The sequence below is a fragment of the Apis mellifera genome, linkage group LG10, assembly GCF_003254395.2.
Source record: "Apis mellifera strain DH4 linkage group LG10, Amel_HAv3.1, whole genome shotgun sequence".
Classification (NCBI taxonomy): Eukaryota; Metazoa; Arthropoda; class Insecta; order Hymenoptera; family Apidae; genus Apis; species Apis mellifera.
Genome location: NC_037647.1, coordinates 11,656,841 through 11,676,388, shown reverse-complemented (window position 1 = coordinate 11,676,388; position 19,548 = coordinate 11,656,841). Strand labels below are relative to the sequence as shown.

At 34.2% G+C, this 19,548-nt stretch overlaps 2 protein-coding genes across 5 annotated transcripts; one reads left to right on the top strand and one right to left on the bottom strand.

Annotated features, from left to right (window-relative positions):
• Nucleotides 1–666: 666 nt before the first annotated feature.
• LOC410179 lies at nt 667–11,238 on the bottom strand. Its single transcript, XM_006569156.3, has 16 exons — nt 10,065–11,238; nt 9,618–9,744; nt 9,381–9,524; nt 8,811–8,938; nt 8,462–8,596; nt 8,031–8,319; nt 7,548–7,703; nt 7,285–7,476; nt 7,120–7,216; nt 4,389–4,422; nt 3,493–3,763; nt 3,107–3,351; nt 2,269–2,521; nt 1,733–1,960; nt 1,304–1,498; nt 667–1,233 (listed from the first exon to the last, which is right to left on the bottom strand). The coding sequence occupies exons 1-16, from the start codon at nt 10,137–10,139 to the stop codon at nt 1,088–1,090; spliced, it is 2,715 nt and encodes a 904-aa protein (XP_006569219.1). The 5' UTR covers nt 10,140–11,238; the 3' UTR covers nt 667–1,087.
• A 1,783-nt stretch (nt 11,239–13,021) lies between these two features.
• LOC408272 (monocarboxylate transporter 7) lies at nt 13,022–19,507 on the top strand. Of its 4 annotated transcripts, none has more exons than XM_006569158.3 (10): nt 13,022–13,427; nt 14,934–15,148; nt 15,339–15,465; nt 16,441–16,655; nt 16,764–16,854; nt 16,937–17,208; nt 17,948–18,207; nt 18,436–18,728; nt 18,942–19,136; nt 19,324–19,507. In XM_006569158.3, exons 1-10 carry the CDS (start codon nt 13,421–13,423, stop codon nt 19,503–19,505), a joined length of 1,857 nt encoding a protein of 618 aa, XP_006569221.1. In that variant the 5' UTR covers nt 13,022–13,420; the 3' UTR covers nt 19,506–19,507. The 4 variants fall into 4 exon arrangements, with proteins under 4 accessions (XP_006569221.1, XP_006569223.1, XP_006569222.1 ...); XM_006569159.2 differs by lacking the exon at nt 13,022–13,427 and adding an exon at nt 13,766–13,844; XM_006569161.3 differs by lacking the exon at nt 13,022–13,427 and adding an exon at nt 14,565–14,684.
• The last annotated feature ends 41 nt before the right edge of the window (nt 19,508–19,548 follow it).

The following is a 19,548-nucleotide window of genomic DNA, read 5'->3' as shown; positions in this document are numbered from 1 at the left end:
ATACATTTTTGCGACAATCATTCTTACTTGCCCGCACATATTCTGGAAGGAAAATTTTGCCGAGTTTTTTCAAACGGATATATCTTTGTCTAAATAATTTTAGCCTAAAGGTAAAGCATTATACCATTCCGTTAGGTGGATAGGATTGGATTATTGGAGCATCGTTTCGCCCGATTACTAGTTGGCAAAATACCAGTTTGCCGTGGTCGCTGGTGAACGCAGATACTGGTTCTTGCATCTTCACCTACAAGTAGAAAAGAAAGCTGCTCGTATCGGAGCGCTCGCGCGCATTCTACGCCATTAGTGATCTCTGATTACGCTACAATTTCTGATAAGCGTTGCCAATTCTGATTACCGGTTATGCATGAACTCGCTCGAATCTAATCCCAGGCAACTAGAAAATGTTGAACGCTTCAAGGCACGATGTTCTAAAATGACACATCGAATCCATCCATTACGTTACATAATTCGATGTGATTTTTCTTCATTTTTATATTTCGAGGATAAAAATATAAATAATAATTTTATAAAATTTTTTTCCAAAATATTTTTCAGCGTGATAACGAATAAGATGTCACAATTAAATGAAGGTTGTGGATATTTCACATATTGTTAAAGTGGAGTAAAAATTTCGTGGATATTGTAACGTAAAAAATATAGTAATAATATTTTTAAACATCTTTGCTCTTTGCAACGAGCAATTTAATTAAAAGTCGAATAATTATCTTACATTTGTATACATTACAATATATCACACAATTGTATATTTTATACAAATATATATCATTAAACATTAAAATTTTTTTTTTTGTTATTCAAAAATTGTATTTAACATTACAAAACAATCAGTCAAGAATTTGCTAAAGTATATAATATAAAATTTTTTCAAATGAAAATAAAGTTTCCTTTCAATTTTTTATAATATTGTTGCAATTTATCCTACGTAATTTTTATTTTTAGAATTTTTACTATATATAAAAATTTGTCACTTAATATCATGCATCAATTATTTTTATCTTTTCTCCCGAATAAAAATAATCATCCATAATCTAGATTAGATTATTGAAATCAATAAAAAGTTTTTCGCCTATGCTTCAGTCATTTCTTCTTTCGTGGGATCTTTGCGAAATTGCCAAAGTCCTCCTATGTACCATAAAACAACGCAAGAAAGGCTCAAGATTGATGTGAAATGGAGAGCAACGACGTAGCTCATCATCCAGTCGTGTACCAAACCTTGGAAGAGAAAAATCATATTTAATATCTCGTCCAATAACAAGAGATAGGATTAAAAATATCTCTTTACCTATAAACGGGCCTATGGTAATAGATAAAATTCCATTGCAAACCATTTGCATTCCGTATGCAGCCGGTAATCTCTCCAGAGACACGTAATCGGGAATTATTAACGTTTGGAAGACCGCTTTTGTTCCTTTCGCGATCCCAATAATCAATGCGACACCAATCACCACCACGTAGGTATTTCCCCAAGTTGACAATACTGAAAGATTGAAAAATTATTGAAATCAATTTTATCTTAATAATTAAGAAAGAACTTGATAAATATATATATATACATACTTTCTAATGGTACGTAAGATAAAAGAAAAAAAATTGATCCCACTCGTTAATTTCACAGATTACCATAATAAGTTGAAATCAACCCACCCAGCAGATGGTAAATCGGTTGGCGAGAAGGGGTCGATTTCGAATATTTTACGTTGCTTTTACGTACTGGTCCTTCCAATGGTGGATCCTATCAGGGAAACCACGTATAGATTCCTCGACGTCCAACCGGCCTTCTGCGCCAAAAGTGGGACGCAGAGACGTCCGGTGATGTCCGAGATCGCTTGGATAGACATGACGGTGGCGATCGAGGTCCTTTCCAGGCCGGAAAGTTCGGTAAGAACGAAAGGTATCATCGTGTTAAAATTTGTTTCCGCGACTAAAGATACTCCCATACCTGTTCAAAAAGGTGGCTATTATTATTGGGAGATAAATTTACGTACGATTTATTAATTAATTTTCTCTCCTCTTTCATTTTTCGACCGAACGTTTAATTATTGTGTACACAATACATTGTGTTACACTTTACTTTACTTTGAGTGCTCTTATCTGTTTTCACTCGACGAGTTGTCTACATACTTATCGAATATTTTTTTTATCAATGTACCATCGAAACCGTATCGATATTTATTCATTGCCCTATTTCTCGAACGAATCAAAAAAATTTTATTCTTACTTATCGAATTCTTTGTTAAAAAAAATTACCTAAAATAACGGCCACGTAACGGGCATCCTTCAAAAGGGCAAGATCCATGTGTTCCGTAATCGCTGCCCAAATCGATTGTTTCTCCTCTTTCGCGTTTTCCACGTTCCCCTGTCGTTCGCTCGACACGTTCTCTTTTCGTTTCAATTCCTCTTCCAATAATCGATGATTGGGATCGATACCATTCTCCATGTTTAATTTCACGGTAATCTCTTTCGCTGCATCGGTGTCGTTGCTCTTTTTTATTCTCGCAATCTATCACAGATCAAATATCTAACGGTTAAACAACGCTACCTAACCTTAAAGATGCAACGAACTATTTTGCCCACTGCTGGAAAGAAAGAAAGTTTTACGGGTCGGTATAGGGTACTTCGCTAGGACCGTCTATCCCCACTTCAGACGCTTTGTTGACGATTCTGCCACCACACAGTAATAGAAGAACTAATATAATAAATAGAAGAACTTTCATTTATAGAAGTTATATTAGAATAATAATTCAAGACTGAAATACTTTCGAAATTATCCATAATATTTTTAGCTTATTCTAGTTTGTATAATTATTACGAGAAATAAAAACATTATTATTATTATTATTATTATATCGATACGTTAGAATTCTCTCTAGATTCTATGATCCTACGTTAATGCATCGAGGAGAATATACGTGACAAATACCACGAAACAAAAGTACGCGTGAAAATAAACGTTTTACGAAGGATATACTTTTTAACTCGTGTTTTCTCGATAGATTGAAAGATATAGAGAAGAAAATACATCCAAGAACGTTATTATCGCGTGGAAGAAGAAAGAAAATACATTTGAAAATACGATCAAACTCACTTGTTTCTCCTCGAATGGTTTGAGAAGTGATGCTCCGATCAACGAGTGCATGGATACGGCAGAGAGGATCAATAGAGTGCCGGTTGTCGCGTAGTTTTCCAATAATTTCGCGATTAAAAGGGGCATCAGGATAGGTCCAAGGCCTGTCAAAGTGACCGACAATCCCATGGCGATGTTCCTCTTCTTTCGGAAATACGTGTTCATGGCGAGATTCGTGGCCGGGAACATGATACCGTGGCCGATACCTAGAAATTGATTTTCCACTTTCTTATCACAGATCTCAATTCTCTCTTTCTCTCTCTCTTGAGAGAAATCGATCTCTTCCACGAGGATGGGAAAAAAAAATTGGAAAAAGACAAAGAGGCACATTCATCGATTCGACTCACCCACGATAATGCAGTAAGTGAGGATAATGGAGGGCAAGGAGATCGCGTATGCAGCTGCACAGATTCCAACGATGACAATGAAACCGCCGAGAAACGCGACTTTTCTGAACGTGAATCTCTTCATCATCGGGCCGCTTATCAGGCCCAGGCTGCACGTGATCGTTCCATTCAGATGAACAATTAACGATGTTTGCGTGGCCGTGATACCGAGCGAGAAGAAACGTTCCCTAAAGATTAGACCGAAAGTTTGTTGTATCGGAAGTATCGCTAGCTGCAACATATACGTTTCCACGACGAGTCAGTCATTGATTTGCATGCATCCTAACTTTTTCTTCTTCTTCTTTTTGATAAAATTGATAAATATAATATATCGCAACAACTCGACAAATAGATCGATGTTCTTCTTTATCTTTTTAATTAATCGTGAAATTAATTCTTTTCTCTTATAAATAAAACTTAAGTGGACTAGTTTCAAATATTTCCATTCCTTCGAAACGTTATCAATAAAATAAAAATACAAATATACATGTTTTGAAATATAATTATACGTGAAAAAAATTTGTTGACAAAATATTAATATCTCCGGACGAAATCGTTATTTCAAAAAAAGAAAAGGGGGGCGGGGGGAAATAAAGAGAAAACTCACGTTAATGATAGTGACACCGGCGACTATTATCCACGCCCATCCTCTATCAGTTTGTGACATCTTATCGATCATGATCGTGAGATTAGATTCCTTCCTACATCCACCTTACGATTCTCTCCTCGTAGAACGGAAGAAGGATTCGTGCAGGAGGAGTGCGTTCCTCGCCTTCGTTTCCTTCGCCTCGTCTCGAAGCCGGTGGCAGACTGCAAACTTTAAACGTGTCGACCGAAATACAAAGGCGGGATTGGACAAATGATAAGATACGCTGCTCTAAGGTTGGATAAGTGTTAAACGTGTACGCCCACGCACACATGTGCGCGCGAGCAAATTGTTTACAAGCCGAGCGCAAATCGAATCGAGAGATGCCGTTCGTCGCTCGATGCTCGATCGTTGCTTTTTATATTAAACGAATCTTTTATAAAGAGTCGTACGATACGTGTGTTTGCGTGTAAAATTATATTTTTGTTATTAAAAAGAGCGAATATCGAGAAGAGAATTTAGAAGTATTATTTATTTATTTATATAACGAAGAGAAAGATCATCTCGTTGATCATCTAAGATCGAGAGTAATTCCTCTTTGATCTTTTCACCGAATGATATATCGATGGTCAATGGACTTTTGATTAGATAAAATTTAGATTAAAAGTATTAATCGCGAGATATTAATTAAAAAGTAATTTTTTTTAATCGAAGCATGCGTGGAATAATTGGGAAAATTTTACACGAAATAGAAAATCGTTTATAATTTTGTTCGTACAAATCGTGAAATTAAATATTGATCATAAGATTTTATCACGATATGCAAGTTGTAAAAGATAACGCGAAAACGAGAAGAAAATAGAAAAACGATTACAACATTCTAATCGCATGATACCATTGTAGTAAGATAATCATTTTTTAATAGTAAACGAATTCGAATATAATTTTAAAGTACAATTATTACTTTTGTACATATAAGTGTATTAAAAGATGGTACACGTGCTTCGATTACAAAAGGGAACAAAGAATACGATATTGCGCCATGCCATTTCAAACCTATTGTTTAATAATGGTTTGATGACCCCTCTGCACAATCCAACCAATTGAGTTAACATCCAACGTTAAATGCGAATGATCACTTGGATACTTTTCTTTAAATTTCAGATGAACGATTATTTATAGCGGTGCATAATAACAACCGATATGAAATTTCATTGTCAACAAGTAAAATACTTCGTCGAGTAACGTTAAATAAGAAAAAAAAAAAAGGAAGAAGAAGAAAAATATCTACTTACCAGATATTCATACGAGAAGATATAATATTCCATGATTGTCTAGTTTTTCAAGTTTCTACGACTTCCTTCAGTTTATATATCCTTCGGTAATTTATTATCAACGATAAAACAATTTGACATGCCATATCAATTTTTCTTCTCAAAATATGATATATAATAATATAACTAAAAAAAAAAAAAAAAAAGAATATTTACTTCCGTAAACTTTACGCGATAAAGATACATGTTAATAGATACGTGTTAAATAAGATTTTTTTTTTATGAAAGTAAGCGATAATTAATGAAATATAAATAATGATAAATGATAATTATATTTTATTGAATATGAAACATGCGATCTCCGATATTCATAACACGTTAAAATATTCATGAAGGTAATACTTTTCAATACAATTTTGCTATTCATTATTCACACGAAACTTAATAAAACAGTGTTTACGATAAGAGATTAATATTTCAAAGAAATAATAATAAAAAAAAAAGAAGCACTTACGATGTCGAATGAAATCAAGATCGAGATCGAAATTGCGATTCATCATTCAGTGTAAAAAGTGTACATGCGTGGAAAAAAAGATTAAATTACAAATTGATTTGGATTTTTCTATCGCGTTGTATTTCACCGGAAAACGAAAAGTATATATATATATATATATATATATATATATTTGTCGAATTTTTCGCTCGATATCTCGAAACGTCGTAAATATACGAGGAACGCGCGCTCCGAGCTGCGCACTGTTTGTGACTGACTCGATGAAGGGAAGCGAGCCGATAAAAACCGGCTTCGTGACTCGACTTCTCGGGCTGAGGCTGGTCTTTGACTTTATTTACGCGCGCCATCGCGGTATCTGCGATCGACTTGTGTACGCGAAATAATATTTCGAATAATTGTAGTATTGGAAGTATGCGTTTCGTAAATTTTTTTAATTAAATTAAAAAAATTAAATTTGTCTTTTTTTTTTTTTTTTTTTTTTTTTTTAAGAAAAGAATTTCATTTCCGAAAATGAGCAGTCGAGTATTGTTGATTTAAAAATGATTTTTCTTTCAGTTTTTTTACATGCAATTATGTGCAATTATTATATGCAGTTTCTTGAGAATTAACCAAACTATTTGTAATTAAGTAAATGTACGATGATTGAATTAGCATTTATAATTCCAAGGAGAATCGAGCATGATTTTCCGTGGAAAATTTTACATTTGTAAATATATTTTTTTCAATTTTTAAAATATTTATTAATTATTTATTTTAATAGAAGTTTTTTTTTTACGACGAAAACGTATTCAAATTGAGAACGATTGATAAAAAGTTGAAAAGATTTTTTTTTTTTAAATATCAAATATTATACGTTTTATATGAAGAAGGTATAGAAAGAAAATTTTATGGACTCACGCTTCTTTTTTTTTTTTTTTTTTATTTGTATTCATTTATATAAAATAGAAAATTAAGTAATTGAATATTCTATATGTATCACGAAATAGAATTTGATTGGTATGATAAAACGTCAGGTACGCATCTTTGTCTAAAAATATTGTATATTGTATAACATTATATAATCCAAGATGGACATCGTAATGTCTGTAATAAAATTACGAAAATTATATGTACGAATAGTATATCGATTTTGATAAAATTTAAATATTCATTCCATCGATACATCTTGCGTTTTTCTATTTAAATCGGATTTTCCTTTCCTAAATATCTTGCATATAAACTCAATACTCCATGTAACAAACATGGTACATATTATCAACGTCATCATATGTATACAAATTGCATAACTTTTACTGGAATCTCTGATGTATCCTGTAAGGAAAAGAAAAATTATTATTCGATAATAATAATCATGATTCTTATTATTACGTTAAACGTACCGATCAACGGACTCAATATTATGACGAATAAACCTTTAAACACCATAAACATTCCAAAGGCACTCGGCAATTTGCTCAAGGAACAATACTCGGATACGGTGAGATTTAAATTCACCAAAGTTGCGCCCCGTAAAAATCCTATTACCACGAATATCACTATCAAAAATGTCCCTTTCGATTGCATTACCATTACTGGAAACCAAAACACGATATTAGAAGAAATCGAACAGAGATAAGACGAGAAAGATAAATTTTCAACTTACTCGATCGTCCAATCCCAACCAGTATGGAAAACGTCCAGAAAACGACCCTCTTTTTCAATCTTAATCTATCGAATATGGTTGGGAGTGTGAGTCGGGCAAGAATGTCGGTGAACGCAGTTATCGATAAACAGGAAGCGATCTCGGCTTTGCTCATTCCTATCGACCATCAAGTTCCTTCAAAAGGTCCCAAAAAATTCTAAAAAATGGGTGGCACACGGTGGAACGAAACGAACGAGAGAAAAACACGACGAACGAAATCCGTTAACAAAGTTCGTTCGATCGATATTTCTTACAAGGGCAAGTTTGTTGTTCATTCTGTCCTTCTTCTTCTTTTACGCCACGATCGATCTTTGTCGCTCGTTCGTCGCGTTTTTTCGTTCGTCTCGTCCCACCGCGTGCCGTAGCTAGGATGTTGCCAGGCTAGGCACATCCTTCGCCACGCTGCCAATGTTTATATTTTGTTTCTCTCTAAGAATCACTTACCTATGCTGGACAGAAAAAACGGCGTCATCAGTTTGAAGTTGGACTCGGCTACATAATATAAACTCAGACCGACGATTATGTTTAAATAGATACTATCCTTGAATAAATCCAAATCGAAAATTTCCTTTATTTTTCGTAACAACTCGTTTTCTTTTCTGCCGTGTTGCTTTATCTCCTCGTACGCCGCGGTATTATTTTCGCAATCATTCGTACCGTATTCCACCTTTTTCGTCGTTTCGGTATCGTTTAACCGTAGCAACGTGTCATTCTCTGAGGAATTATTTACGGGCTGTAGAAGGAATTTCGTTCAACCATTTGAAAAGAAATCTTATCACGCGAGATAATTGAAAAGAAAAATGAAAAAAAAAAAAGAAAGAAAGAAAAAGCTAAGTTAAAGAAATGAGAAACACAAGTAGGATAAAAAAACCTACCTTCCCAAGGGGTTTTGAACTTTCGACTCGAAGCGGACGTAATAAACAAGCGCCTACAGCGGAGTGCAATGCCCATCCTCCAACGATTAACATCGCGCCACGAAACCCGTAAGCATCCAAAAGAAGATGTATCAACTACAAGAGGAGGAAGAAATCATCGATATAACATAATTTTGCATAACTTATCTGTTCATTCCTATTCTGAAATCATTCTGGAACAAAAGATAGATTTATATTCGCAACTAATTCATCGAAATTATTTAGAAAGATTATCAATCACTGGCTCGATCGATAATTCGCAATTTTATTTTCGTTATCAGTAAAAATTATCTATTCGCATATGCTTTACCTGGGGCACCACCATCATGGCCAATGTTGTGCCTGCCATAGAAAATCCTACGGCTTGTCCTCTCTTTTTCTCAAAAAATGTGTTCAACGCGACGAAGGATGCTGCGGTCGCCAATCCAGTTCCTAATCCTAACAGGTACGTTAATTTTATTTATTCAACATTTTGGATGACTCGGTCTGTTGAAAATTAACGAAAAATATTAATTTTACAATTTATTGTGGAAGGATGTTACGTAACTCGAGAATACGAAAAATATTTCGAATTTAGATTAGATACGAATGAACTATCGATAAGAATACTTTTACATGTAAAAATATGCAAAAAGCTTAAATCGATTGAATCTTCGTTTTTTTTTTTTTTTTTTTTGAAAATTAAGTATGTGCAACGAAGAATATTTCTTTTCGTATCTAATATAGACAATTTTGCATATTTTTGGAAATTTCTCAACTCGATTAATTTTATTCTATATCTTCGACTTATTTTCTCTCTCTTTCTATCCGTTTGTACAAATGTTAGAACAGTTGCTCGTAAAAAAAATTTGTTCCAAAGGCTTATCACCTACCTACCTACCTGCCAAAATACTATAAGTACAAATGATATGGATCATGCTATTTGCCCTCGATGTCAATATCAGTCCGCTACAACTTAAAAGAGATCCAAAGAAAGATACTTGTCGATAAGAGTACTTCTTCAACAAAGGTCCTACCAAAAGGCCTGAATCGATGATAAAATAAATTAATTCCAAATAAATTGAATATACATTGTTCCTTAAATTTATTATTATTATTATTTTTTTTTTTTACATACCGGAAAAATTGACGATAGCGTCGAGAATGCTCATTATCAAAGATGCTTCCATCGAATCTATATCGAGCTCTACGAAGAGATCGTGAAAAAGGAGGCCAAACGAGGGATCCAAGGATCTTAAAGAGAGCTGGAAAAGTATATTATTAAAAATCACGTGTACAGCGATTGATTTCGATACGAGTTGTATAAAAATTAAAAGAATGAAAAAAAAAAAAAAAAACAAGCTCATAGATAACAACGATAATTGATATAAAATTGATATAAAAATTGGCAGATAGGAAAGCATGCCGTCATTGCGTGGAAATTGTAATCAAATGTAGATTTCCTTCCGTTTAATTACTTGCGATGAATAATTATTTTCTGAAATTTCGCGAGAAATAAATTCGAATATCGAAAAAAAAAAAATCAGGAAGAATAATTAAAGAACGAGACCGAGAGTCAACTCACCGAGATAAGGCTGCTTCCGAAACAAACCAACCACCCCCAACCTCCATCGATCCCCTTCCTTTTCTCACGATTCATCGTGTTTCGATTTATCTTTTTCTTTTTTTTGTTCTCTTCCTGCCGCGTACGGAGGAGCTCGTCGGACGAATTGAACGAAAGTGGCGGGCAAATGTCGAGCGGCACCGCACCGTTGATTATTCCATATCTCGATCGATTATGTCGCCGCCTCTTCCATTTCACCCGTTCTTCGCTCAACGTAATCCGCTCAACGCGTATATCGACACACACCGGCGTTACTCTTCTTCGCCTCGATCGACTCGCACTGGCGAGTCACTTGTTGCGCGCGCACACGCACGCTCGAGCCAGCACGATCATCAGCAGTAGTTGATCGCGTCGCCCCTCTTCGTCCCACGGAAAAATACTCGTCGCGTCCTTTTCTCCCGCCACGTTTTGTAAAAAAAAAAAAGAATTTTGCAATATGAAATATTCATCACATTGGAATTGTGCGAATTGTCTCTCGTTATGTTTCAAGAAGAAGAAGGAAAAAAGGAAAAAAGTCGAGCAAGCTGCTTCTAGATATTATCGATATTCTCGTAGAAGGAGGAAGAGAGAAACGTTTTGTCTTTTTTTCCAAGTGTTCCAAAGAGTTCGATAACAGTATTATATTTTTGTGCGCGTGTGTGTATTTCGTCATTTTTTTTTAATTTGTAATAAAGATCGTTTAAATTCATTTTCACTAGTAGTTATTACAGTGCGATCAATCGATTTCATATTTGATCAACTAATAGAGTACAAATAATGACACACTCGTCGTCGTGCCAGTGCAGTGATTAATTTTACATCGATGGAGTTGGAAGAAAGAGAAAAGAAGAAAGGAAGAAAAAGAGAACGTTTATCGATATATTCAAAGTTTCTCGTTCATCGTTTCTTCAATTTCTTTTCGTTTATTTTCAAATCAACTTTACGTAATTTTCCACCGTGTGAATAAAGTAAAATTTTCCGATTAAATGGAAAATTATCCGAGGAAAAATATTTAAGGCAATATATATTTAAAATTGTGTAACTTTGTCGTCGAAGCGATCGTTGCAATTATAACTCAATTATAGACACCGAGTTAAAAGTTATACCATTTGAACTCGACTATTTGCACATTTGCATTTAAAACGGAAAAAAAATAACGCCTTTGTTTCTCTTCTTTTTTCTCTCTTGAGTTTTTTTTTTTTTACAGAATCAAAACTTTTTTCTACTTTATCTCGAAATTATTTTTTTCTTTCTCTTCGATTCGAAGATTTTATCCAGTTTAAATTAAATGATAAATCGAGAATAAAAAAAAAAGATACAGTTTTTCGAGAATAAAGGATATCGTTAAACTATTTTGTCAGAGATACAATATTCCTTCAATGACACGTAACCGCAAGAAATCGATCGTGAAAGATAAAACGTGCACGCGGGGGAAGATTTCAATCGATTCGTAGAATTTTTTTTTTTTTGGTTAACTTCGAATCTCGAAAAGAAACGATTAGAGTTGAAAAAATAAATAAATAAATAACAATAATTAACTCGACAGATCAATAATTGGTTTCGAGGAATCTTTAAGAAAGCTTGTTAATCAATCTTACGTTAAAAAGCTTGTTTCGTTGAAAATTCGATCGAGTAATTTTATTAATATTACGCACAAAAAAAATCTCACTATGGCAACACGTTCTTTCTATGACAACCAACTCTGGTCTCGCGTGGATACACTCGCTATCTTCGCTATCTTCCTACGCGCGATTTCATCGAAGATAATGCGATGATAATCATAATCGATAAGGACAGTTTGGTAAGAAAAAAGGATCCCACGCGCGATCTTCAACGTTCTCTTCTCTTCGAGAACATTTGAGAAAGAAAACGCGAACTGTCGAAAAATCTAGGAGTTAATTGGACAAAATGTTTTTTTAAAAACAATACTTTTAATTTGTTAATTTCATTCAAAAGTGTATATAATAAAAAAAGATTGTAAGAAAAAAAAATAGTGATTAATAAAATATATAAATATACGAATATTTGATTTTGCGATCTTAAGTGGCGGATGTAGCAAAAAAGTTGTGGCAGGCGATTAATTTAGAAAGCAATAGTACGATAAACTGGACGTTGAGAATTGGAAGAAACGGGTGTTAAGAAAAAGATGTTATCCTATCTTATAAATTATCCGATAGATACGGGCCAAATATGGGTTTGAATAGTGACAATTTAACAAAGTAATGATAAAATGAAAAGAGCAAAAAGAAGACATGTATGTATGCAGGTCAAATTGAGAGGAATACAAAAATTGCCAATTTAGGAATATTATTATTAACAATAGATAGCTTAAAATTAATAAATATCAATGGCTGGATTAGAATCTGCTAAGTAGCAAATATATATAAATCAATATATAAATTAATTTTAATATAGTTTAGAAAAAAAAATAGAAAATTTTCATACATTCCACTCTTATCGCGTGGAATGATATGGAACATATATAAAAAATCATTGACGAATCGTTAAAATTCCGTAAATTTTCAATACAAAGTAATTAAACTTAAGTTTAAGTTTAATTTAAAAAAAAAAATTTATCGATAATTTATAACGATTTAAATTAAAAATAAATATTTCGAGATGTTATATCTGTGAAATTCGAATACTTCTTAATAAATTTACATACAAAATATTTCTTGACTATTTTAATGTGACCCATCGTTTCCCTAAACGTTGAAAAAAAGGATTTAATATTTTAATGTATATTTGTTTACGCATTAAAAAATTATTGTTTATTCAGTTGAAAATGAATTTTGCATAATAATATACATCATTTGAATCACTGTGTCGACAACGCGCGCATCCTTTTTCCGCTTTGTTTATCGCTTCCAAAGTGGTGGAGAATTGTTTGAGGAGGAAAGGAAGCGCGAAACGGAGGCTATCTTATTACTTGGTTGGTTTCGTTTGTTCGACGCAATCCGTGGTGTCGCATCGTTCGCTTCCATCTCGCGTGGCACGAGAGCAACTAGATCGAATCCAGTCCAATTTTTCGTCGCTTGAACGTCACGCTTCTATATATTTATATTATGCCAGGTGTCGCGGGGATTTATCTCGTAGCCAAACTTTGTGCAAGTGGTAGAGTGGCACGATTTTCGCGAAAAATGTGCGAAAGTTGTGAATTGATCGAGGTTGTCGTAGTGGGTCTCGTTTCACCGTTCGTTTTCTTCCATTTTTGAGAGGAATTCGAAATATCGAATGGATTAATCGACAAAGCTGACGCAAAATGGATTACTGTTGATCGTTCTTCGAGTCTCTTCTATCCCGTTTCCTACAATATATATTTCGAATCTTTTTCTTCTATGAAAGGTAAGGAAGGAATTTTTTTTTTTAAAAAAGAATTTTAATAAAAAAACGATCAACGACATTCGATTTATAGAGTATGATTAGAGATGTAATTATATAAATGAAAATAAATAAAATAACGTTGTAGCGAAAAATAAGCAAAATGATTTATGATTCTCGAAAGAAAATAAAGAATCAGGAATAACGTACGAAATGTTTGGTTTTGAAATTGTTTCGCGTCTAATTTTCAGGAATACGTATGTAGTAAAATTATATATAGGTATTGGTTTAACACAGTTCATAAAATTAAATATTTCAAAAGTAAATTGCATTATCACCTTCAATATTGACATTGTTGGTATTATCAGTGCTACTCTAATTTCTCTCCATTGCAACCGACACGTTGAGTCCACGATTCGAAACAACAGGTTGAACAACAAGGTACGTTAATTATTATTAATTTATATGAAAATATATGAGGAACGATGCCTATTTAATTTCAATAGAAATAAACGCGCGATTAATTAACATGCAAGAGAATATATTGCTAAGAATATTTTTTGCCAATGGTTTGAATTACTTGCGGTGTGTATGTACACAAACCGCTGCGGTTTGCAAAGTAAATTTATTTTTTTCCATCGCAAATGTACTTTGATCGATGCTTCTTTTTTTATATTTCGTTTTTTTAACAACCAATTCGCCCAAAACCCAGAGCCAATCAGACTCTTAATTGAGATTTAAATTTTTTCGAATTTAATTTCGAGAATACCATGTTTTCACATTTCACAAACAAATCGAGCGATAATTAGCGTATTTTAAAAATAAAAATATTTTCTTATTTTTAAAATTAATTATCTTAGTTTTAAATAAATTATTCTCAAAAAAAAAAAAAAAAAGAAATAAGAATTTATGCTAAACGAAACACCATATCTAGGAGGATGATACGTCGTTGTTCGTATTGTTGTTGTTATTTCGTTGTTATTATCTGTCTGCGATAACGTTACTATTGCAAAATTTCATTTACGATCTTTCTCTCTCTCTTCTCCTCGGATGATTTCCTAATTCCTACGATAGCAATATTTCATTCTCATTAAGGATAGGTGCTTAGCACGTTGACATTGTGTACATAGATAAGAAAGATTCTTCGAATTGGTTTCTACCCTGTTCCTGCTCAGTTAAAAACCATCCGGCCGCGCTCCCGTGTCTATTTATTCATTATTGTATCATTCATCTTTAACTTTCTTTTCATCGATACTGGAACGAGTAGACTTTTCTCAATCGGTAAGATCCTTGTCCATTTACCTACTTCATTTCGTACGTTCGATGTCCTTACTTTTTCGCTTCGAACGTTTTTCTCAATCGGTAACGCAGTTTGTTTCCTTTAAAAATTCCTTCGTTATTATCGATTATCCTACTTTCTCGCTTCGAACGTTTGAATCTTGTCGAGCGAGAGAGATAGAGAGATGAATCGAAGGAATAATATATATAATATGACATATATTATATATAAGGAATATTTTTTGATTTTAGAGGGTAAAAATATGACGGTGACTAAAACGAATGGGAAAGCGGCGATAGAGACGAGAATTTTCAACGAGGATGAGAAGGAGGTTCGAAATAATACCGCGTTGTTACCTATGGATGGAAAGGAGAGAGAGGAGGACGAAGACGAGATCACGTTGGAAGATTTGGCTCCCGATGGTGGTTGGGGATGGATGGTCGCCATAGCCATGATACTGATCTTCGTCAGTATTCCTTTTTTTATTAAAATTGCGCGATTATTTTACGTATAACGAACGAAAGGTTCGGTGTAAAAAGAAATTGTATTCGATCGTCTAATCTTATCTAACATACGATGTATTGTACACACGTCCTTTCGATTTATTTCGAAACGAGAAAATATTTGGAAGATTTATCTTTTTCTTTTTTTTGTAGATTACGACGTTCGGGCCAACCTCGTCGTTTGGAATAATATTCGGCGATTTATTGGAAGAAACTGGCCAAGCCGGTACCGCTATGACACTTTTCAATTCCGTTTTCATGGTCTCGTTCTCTATCGCCGGTAAGTGGATGAATAACGATGCGATCCTTTTTTTTTTTCTTTTATCCTTTTTTATCTGTCAACAAAGCGTCGCGATATAATTAAAACATAAATACCTTTCGTTCCATTGCTGCTTTCGTTAAAAAACAAATCGTCGTAAAGTAACGTAATTTTGATCGCATAATACGACACGCTTAATACGTTTATTTGATATACGAGCGCGTCTTCCGAAGGCGCCAGGAAGCGGAATCATATCTCCGCGGACAAATAAAGCGTTCCTTTAATTTACAGCTTCGAATGCGCATCCAGTATCATTTCCTCATTGATATTTACGTTATCAATGATAATTATAGAAACTGAAATTTTCTGATAAAAAATTAATTTTTATCTTACGTCCTTCTCATCGGAGGGTGCGATTTTTATAATAAAAATTACTTGTTTTTAATCGAATTATTTATCGTAATGCCTCCCAACGAATAAAGATACAATCGTAAACGTATATATTCAACGCTGGAAATTATTACTGATAAGCGTCCACCCACCGGCAGTTATGTAAATCTTATCCGAGTGAATGTTAGATAAGACTTTTTAATTTTAAAGATGAAACAAATCTAATTGTAGATTTTCAATTATCAAAAAAAAAAAAAATAATAAATAAATAATTAAAAATAAAATAAATTATATGTCAAAAATTATGTTTAATTATATTATATATAAATATTAATAATATTATATATAAATATTATATATAAATATTATATATAAATATTATATATAAATATTATATATAATATTTGAAAGAATGTTTCGTTAATTTTCAAAATAACGCCTCAAATTCTCTACCTCTTCGTTCTTCGTTTATTTATAAAAGGAATTTATTACAATTCTGTCCCTTCTATAAAATAATATAAATATTATATATATTATAATATTATAAAATATTTACAAGGATCAAAAATAATAATCATAATCGTAACGATATTTTTATTAATCCAGGTTTGATGACCAACACTCTGCTCAAGAGGTATTCGATGAGGCCGGTGGGGGTGGTCGGGGCGATGCTGTTCTCGTTTCCGAACGTGTGCCTCGCGTTCGTGCGGAACGTGTACGAGATGGCGTTCATAAATTTCCTGCAAGGATTAGGGCTCGGCCTGATCTTCACCATTTGCAACACGAACTTTAACGCGTACTTCGTGAAGAAGAGGGCGCCGGTACGTGAAGGAGCAGTGTGGAGGGGGAAGGCTCTGCGCAAACTCGGACGAAACTCGTATCCCCAATTTCTTTTTTAGACGAAATTTCTTCTTCCTCTCCTGTTTTAGGTGATGAGCGCTGCCCAAGTGATCATCGGCCTCGGTGGAATCGCGTATCCCATATGCATCGACAAAATGATGAAAATGTACGGATTTCGAGGTAAGTGAAAAACGAAAAAAAAAAAAAATTATTCGCGATGTAAATATGGCGTAATACCGTGTGTTTGGTGATTTGTGTGGAGGGACCGCGTTGATGACGGGCGCCATGAGTTTGAACTCCATCGTCGGTATGACGATGATGCATCCCGTTGAGTGGCACGCGAGGAAGCCGGAAGACGTCAGGGCGGAGAAGAGGAGGGCGAAAGAGGAGTGGAAATTGCGTGGTGTGATACCGGCGTCGGATCGTCGTTACAGCGACTTTATAACAGCCCCTATAAAAACGAGATGCAGCAGCTTAACGAGCCTCAAGGACGAGAGTGGAAAACAGGTTCCGCTTTTGATTGAAACGTTGAAAGTAAGTTTTGCGCGTGTCGTACGAATTCGTTGCTGTTGGGAGAAATATCGAGAAAGACGTGTTTACGCGAGGGGAAAGTAGCGAGGGTATGCGATAAATACCTCGCGCGGCGGTATATAGAGACGGTGGGAAGGGTCGATAAACGGAAAATGTGTATCTTAATTATCGATCGAGCAACTTTGGTCGACAGATGCCGCTCCGACGGGGGAAAAAAGAAAAAGAGCATGTTATTCGATATTATCGTTCCGCATTTTTCTAAGTGAATTTTTAATTTCTCGATTTCTCTGCTCGAGTTGGTAAATATAAGGGTACATTGATAACAAGGTTTTTGAGGGAAAAAAAGAAAAAAAGAATTTAAAGAGTATAATGCGCCTCGGAACGAAGAAAGAAAAAGAAAGATCAAAAAATGGAAAGTTTAAATCGACAGAGCGGTATTCCTAGCGGCGAGCAAACCTCTCTACACGTAGGACACGAAGGACAGGACGAGGTAGTGGGGATGCGCAGTGATTCTCAAACGGAACTGGGCATTGAGTTGAAAAAGTAACTAGTTTCGAGTAAAGTTACTACTTTAAGTGATTTACTTATTAAAATGCTCGAATAACGTTTATTTATCAACTAGTAAATTTTAGAATTATTCTTTCTTTCATGTAGTTCGCGTGTATGGAAATTCATACGCTCATACGAAGAAATATATTTTATTTATCATTAAATTTATTTTATTTATATTTTTTTGTTAAAGACTCCAGCGAAAAGGGTAGCCTCGATATCCGAGATCGAAGACAGAATTTACAATCGAATGAAATCTAAATCGATGCGTGAATTGTTGACGCAACGTTTATCCGCGTTTTCCTCGTCAAGTTTGATGAATTTGGTGACAGGGATCGGAAGTCTAGGGGACACCAGGCAATATCACTCGGACGGGACGAAAGTGAGGAAAATAGAGAAGGGAGTGCAAGTTTCGATGGAAGAGAAAAAGGATATCGGTAAACGTTCTCTACAGTACGTGAAATTATTTTTCAACGTTCTCTCTCTTATTTCTTAGAATAATAGAATATAAAAAAGAAAAAAAACCTACATGTAAAAACATGTTTTCGTCGTGATTAATTCGCTTAAAAAAAAAAAAAAACAAACAAACAAATAAATAAATAAAAAATTCAAATTTCCACGGAAGATGAGAAAGATGAGGAATAATAAAAAAAATATATGTATATATTTTCAACAATGCAGAGAAATCTGGGAAGAACTTCTGGATGTCTCGCTTTTAAAGAATTGCGGTTTCATAAACATTTGTATGGGAATCAGTTTCGTGTTGTCGAGCGACTTCATATTTTCTTACCTTTTGCCACTGATGATGACCAACAGTGGTTACACGAAAAGTCAAGCGGCCTTGGCAATTACCGTCTGCGCAACCGCGGAATTAGTATCCAAGATTTTGCTCGCAATTTTCACTTTGTTGGTAAAAATCAAAGCGAAATATATATTCTTCGTCGCTATGATTGGCATGGCGTTCGCAAAAATTGGTTAGTAAATTACACGTACTGTAAACGTAAACGTAAACGTAAAAAAAAAAAAAAAAAAAAAAAAAAAAAAAAAATTCAAAATCATTCTTCTCTCTCACATCCATCGAAGAAGAAACAAATCATTAATTCTCGTCTAAAAAATTTCTATTTTAAATTAAATTTTTTATTGAACCATAATATATATATATATATACATATGAATTTATTTTTCAGGTTACTTAATGTACAATGAAACGTTGGTCGGCATCTTTGTGATGATAACGATTATAGGAATGGTCAGATCATGGTTGTTGGTCCCTCAACCGTTAGTTATCATAGAGGACGTTTGTATAAATAAATTCGCCTCGGCGTACGGTATTGCCGGCGCTATTAACGGAATAATATCTATAGTGTGCGGCCCGATCGTTGGTAAGTAAGTAAAAATCCAATAGGCGATTTCCGTTCGAATAACCTCAACAACAATAACGCACAAGAGAGAGAGAGAGAGACACGTGCGCCTAGTAATAATAATAAAACAAACATTTATTATTATTCGTCAGAAGGGAAGGGGGGGAAGAATTTTAAAAATATATTTTTATATATTTTTCCTTTTCAGGATTCATGAAGGATTGGACCAACAGTTTCGTCGTTTGCCAGCTCGCCCTTATTCTAATGAACGTCCTGTTCGTTATCCCCTGGGCAGTACAATTCTTCTCGGTTGATTTATTAAAGAGGAGGAAGGAACGGGCGGATAATAAAATTGCCGCCCAAACTTCCGCTCCCTTTTCTACGGATTGAAAGAAGGAGAGAGAAAGACATTGTTGTTGTGCTCTGTATATAT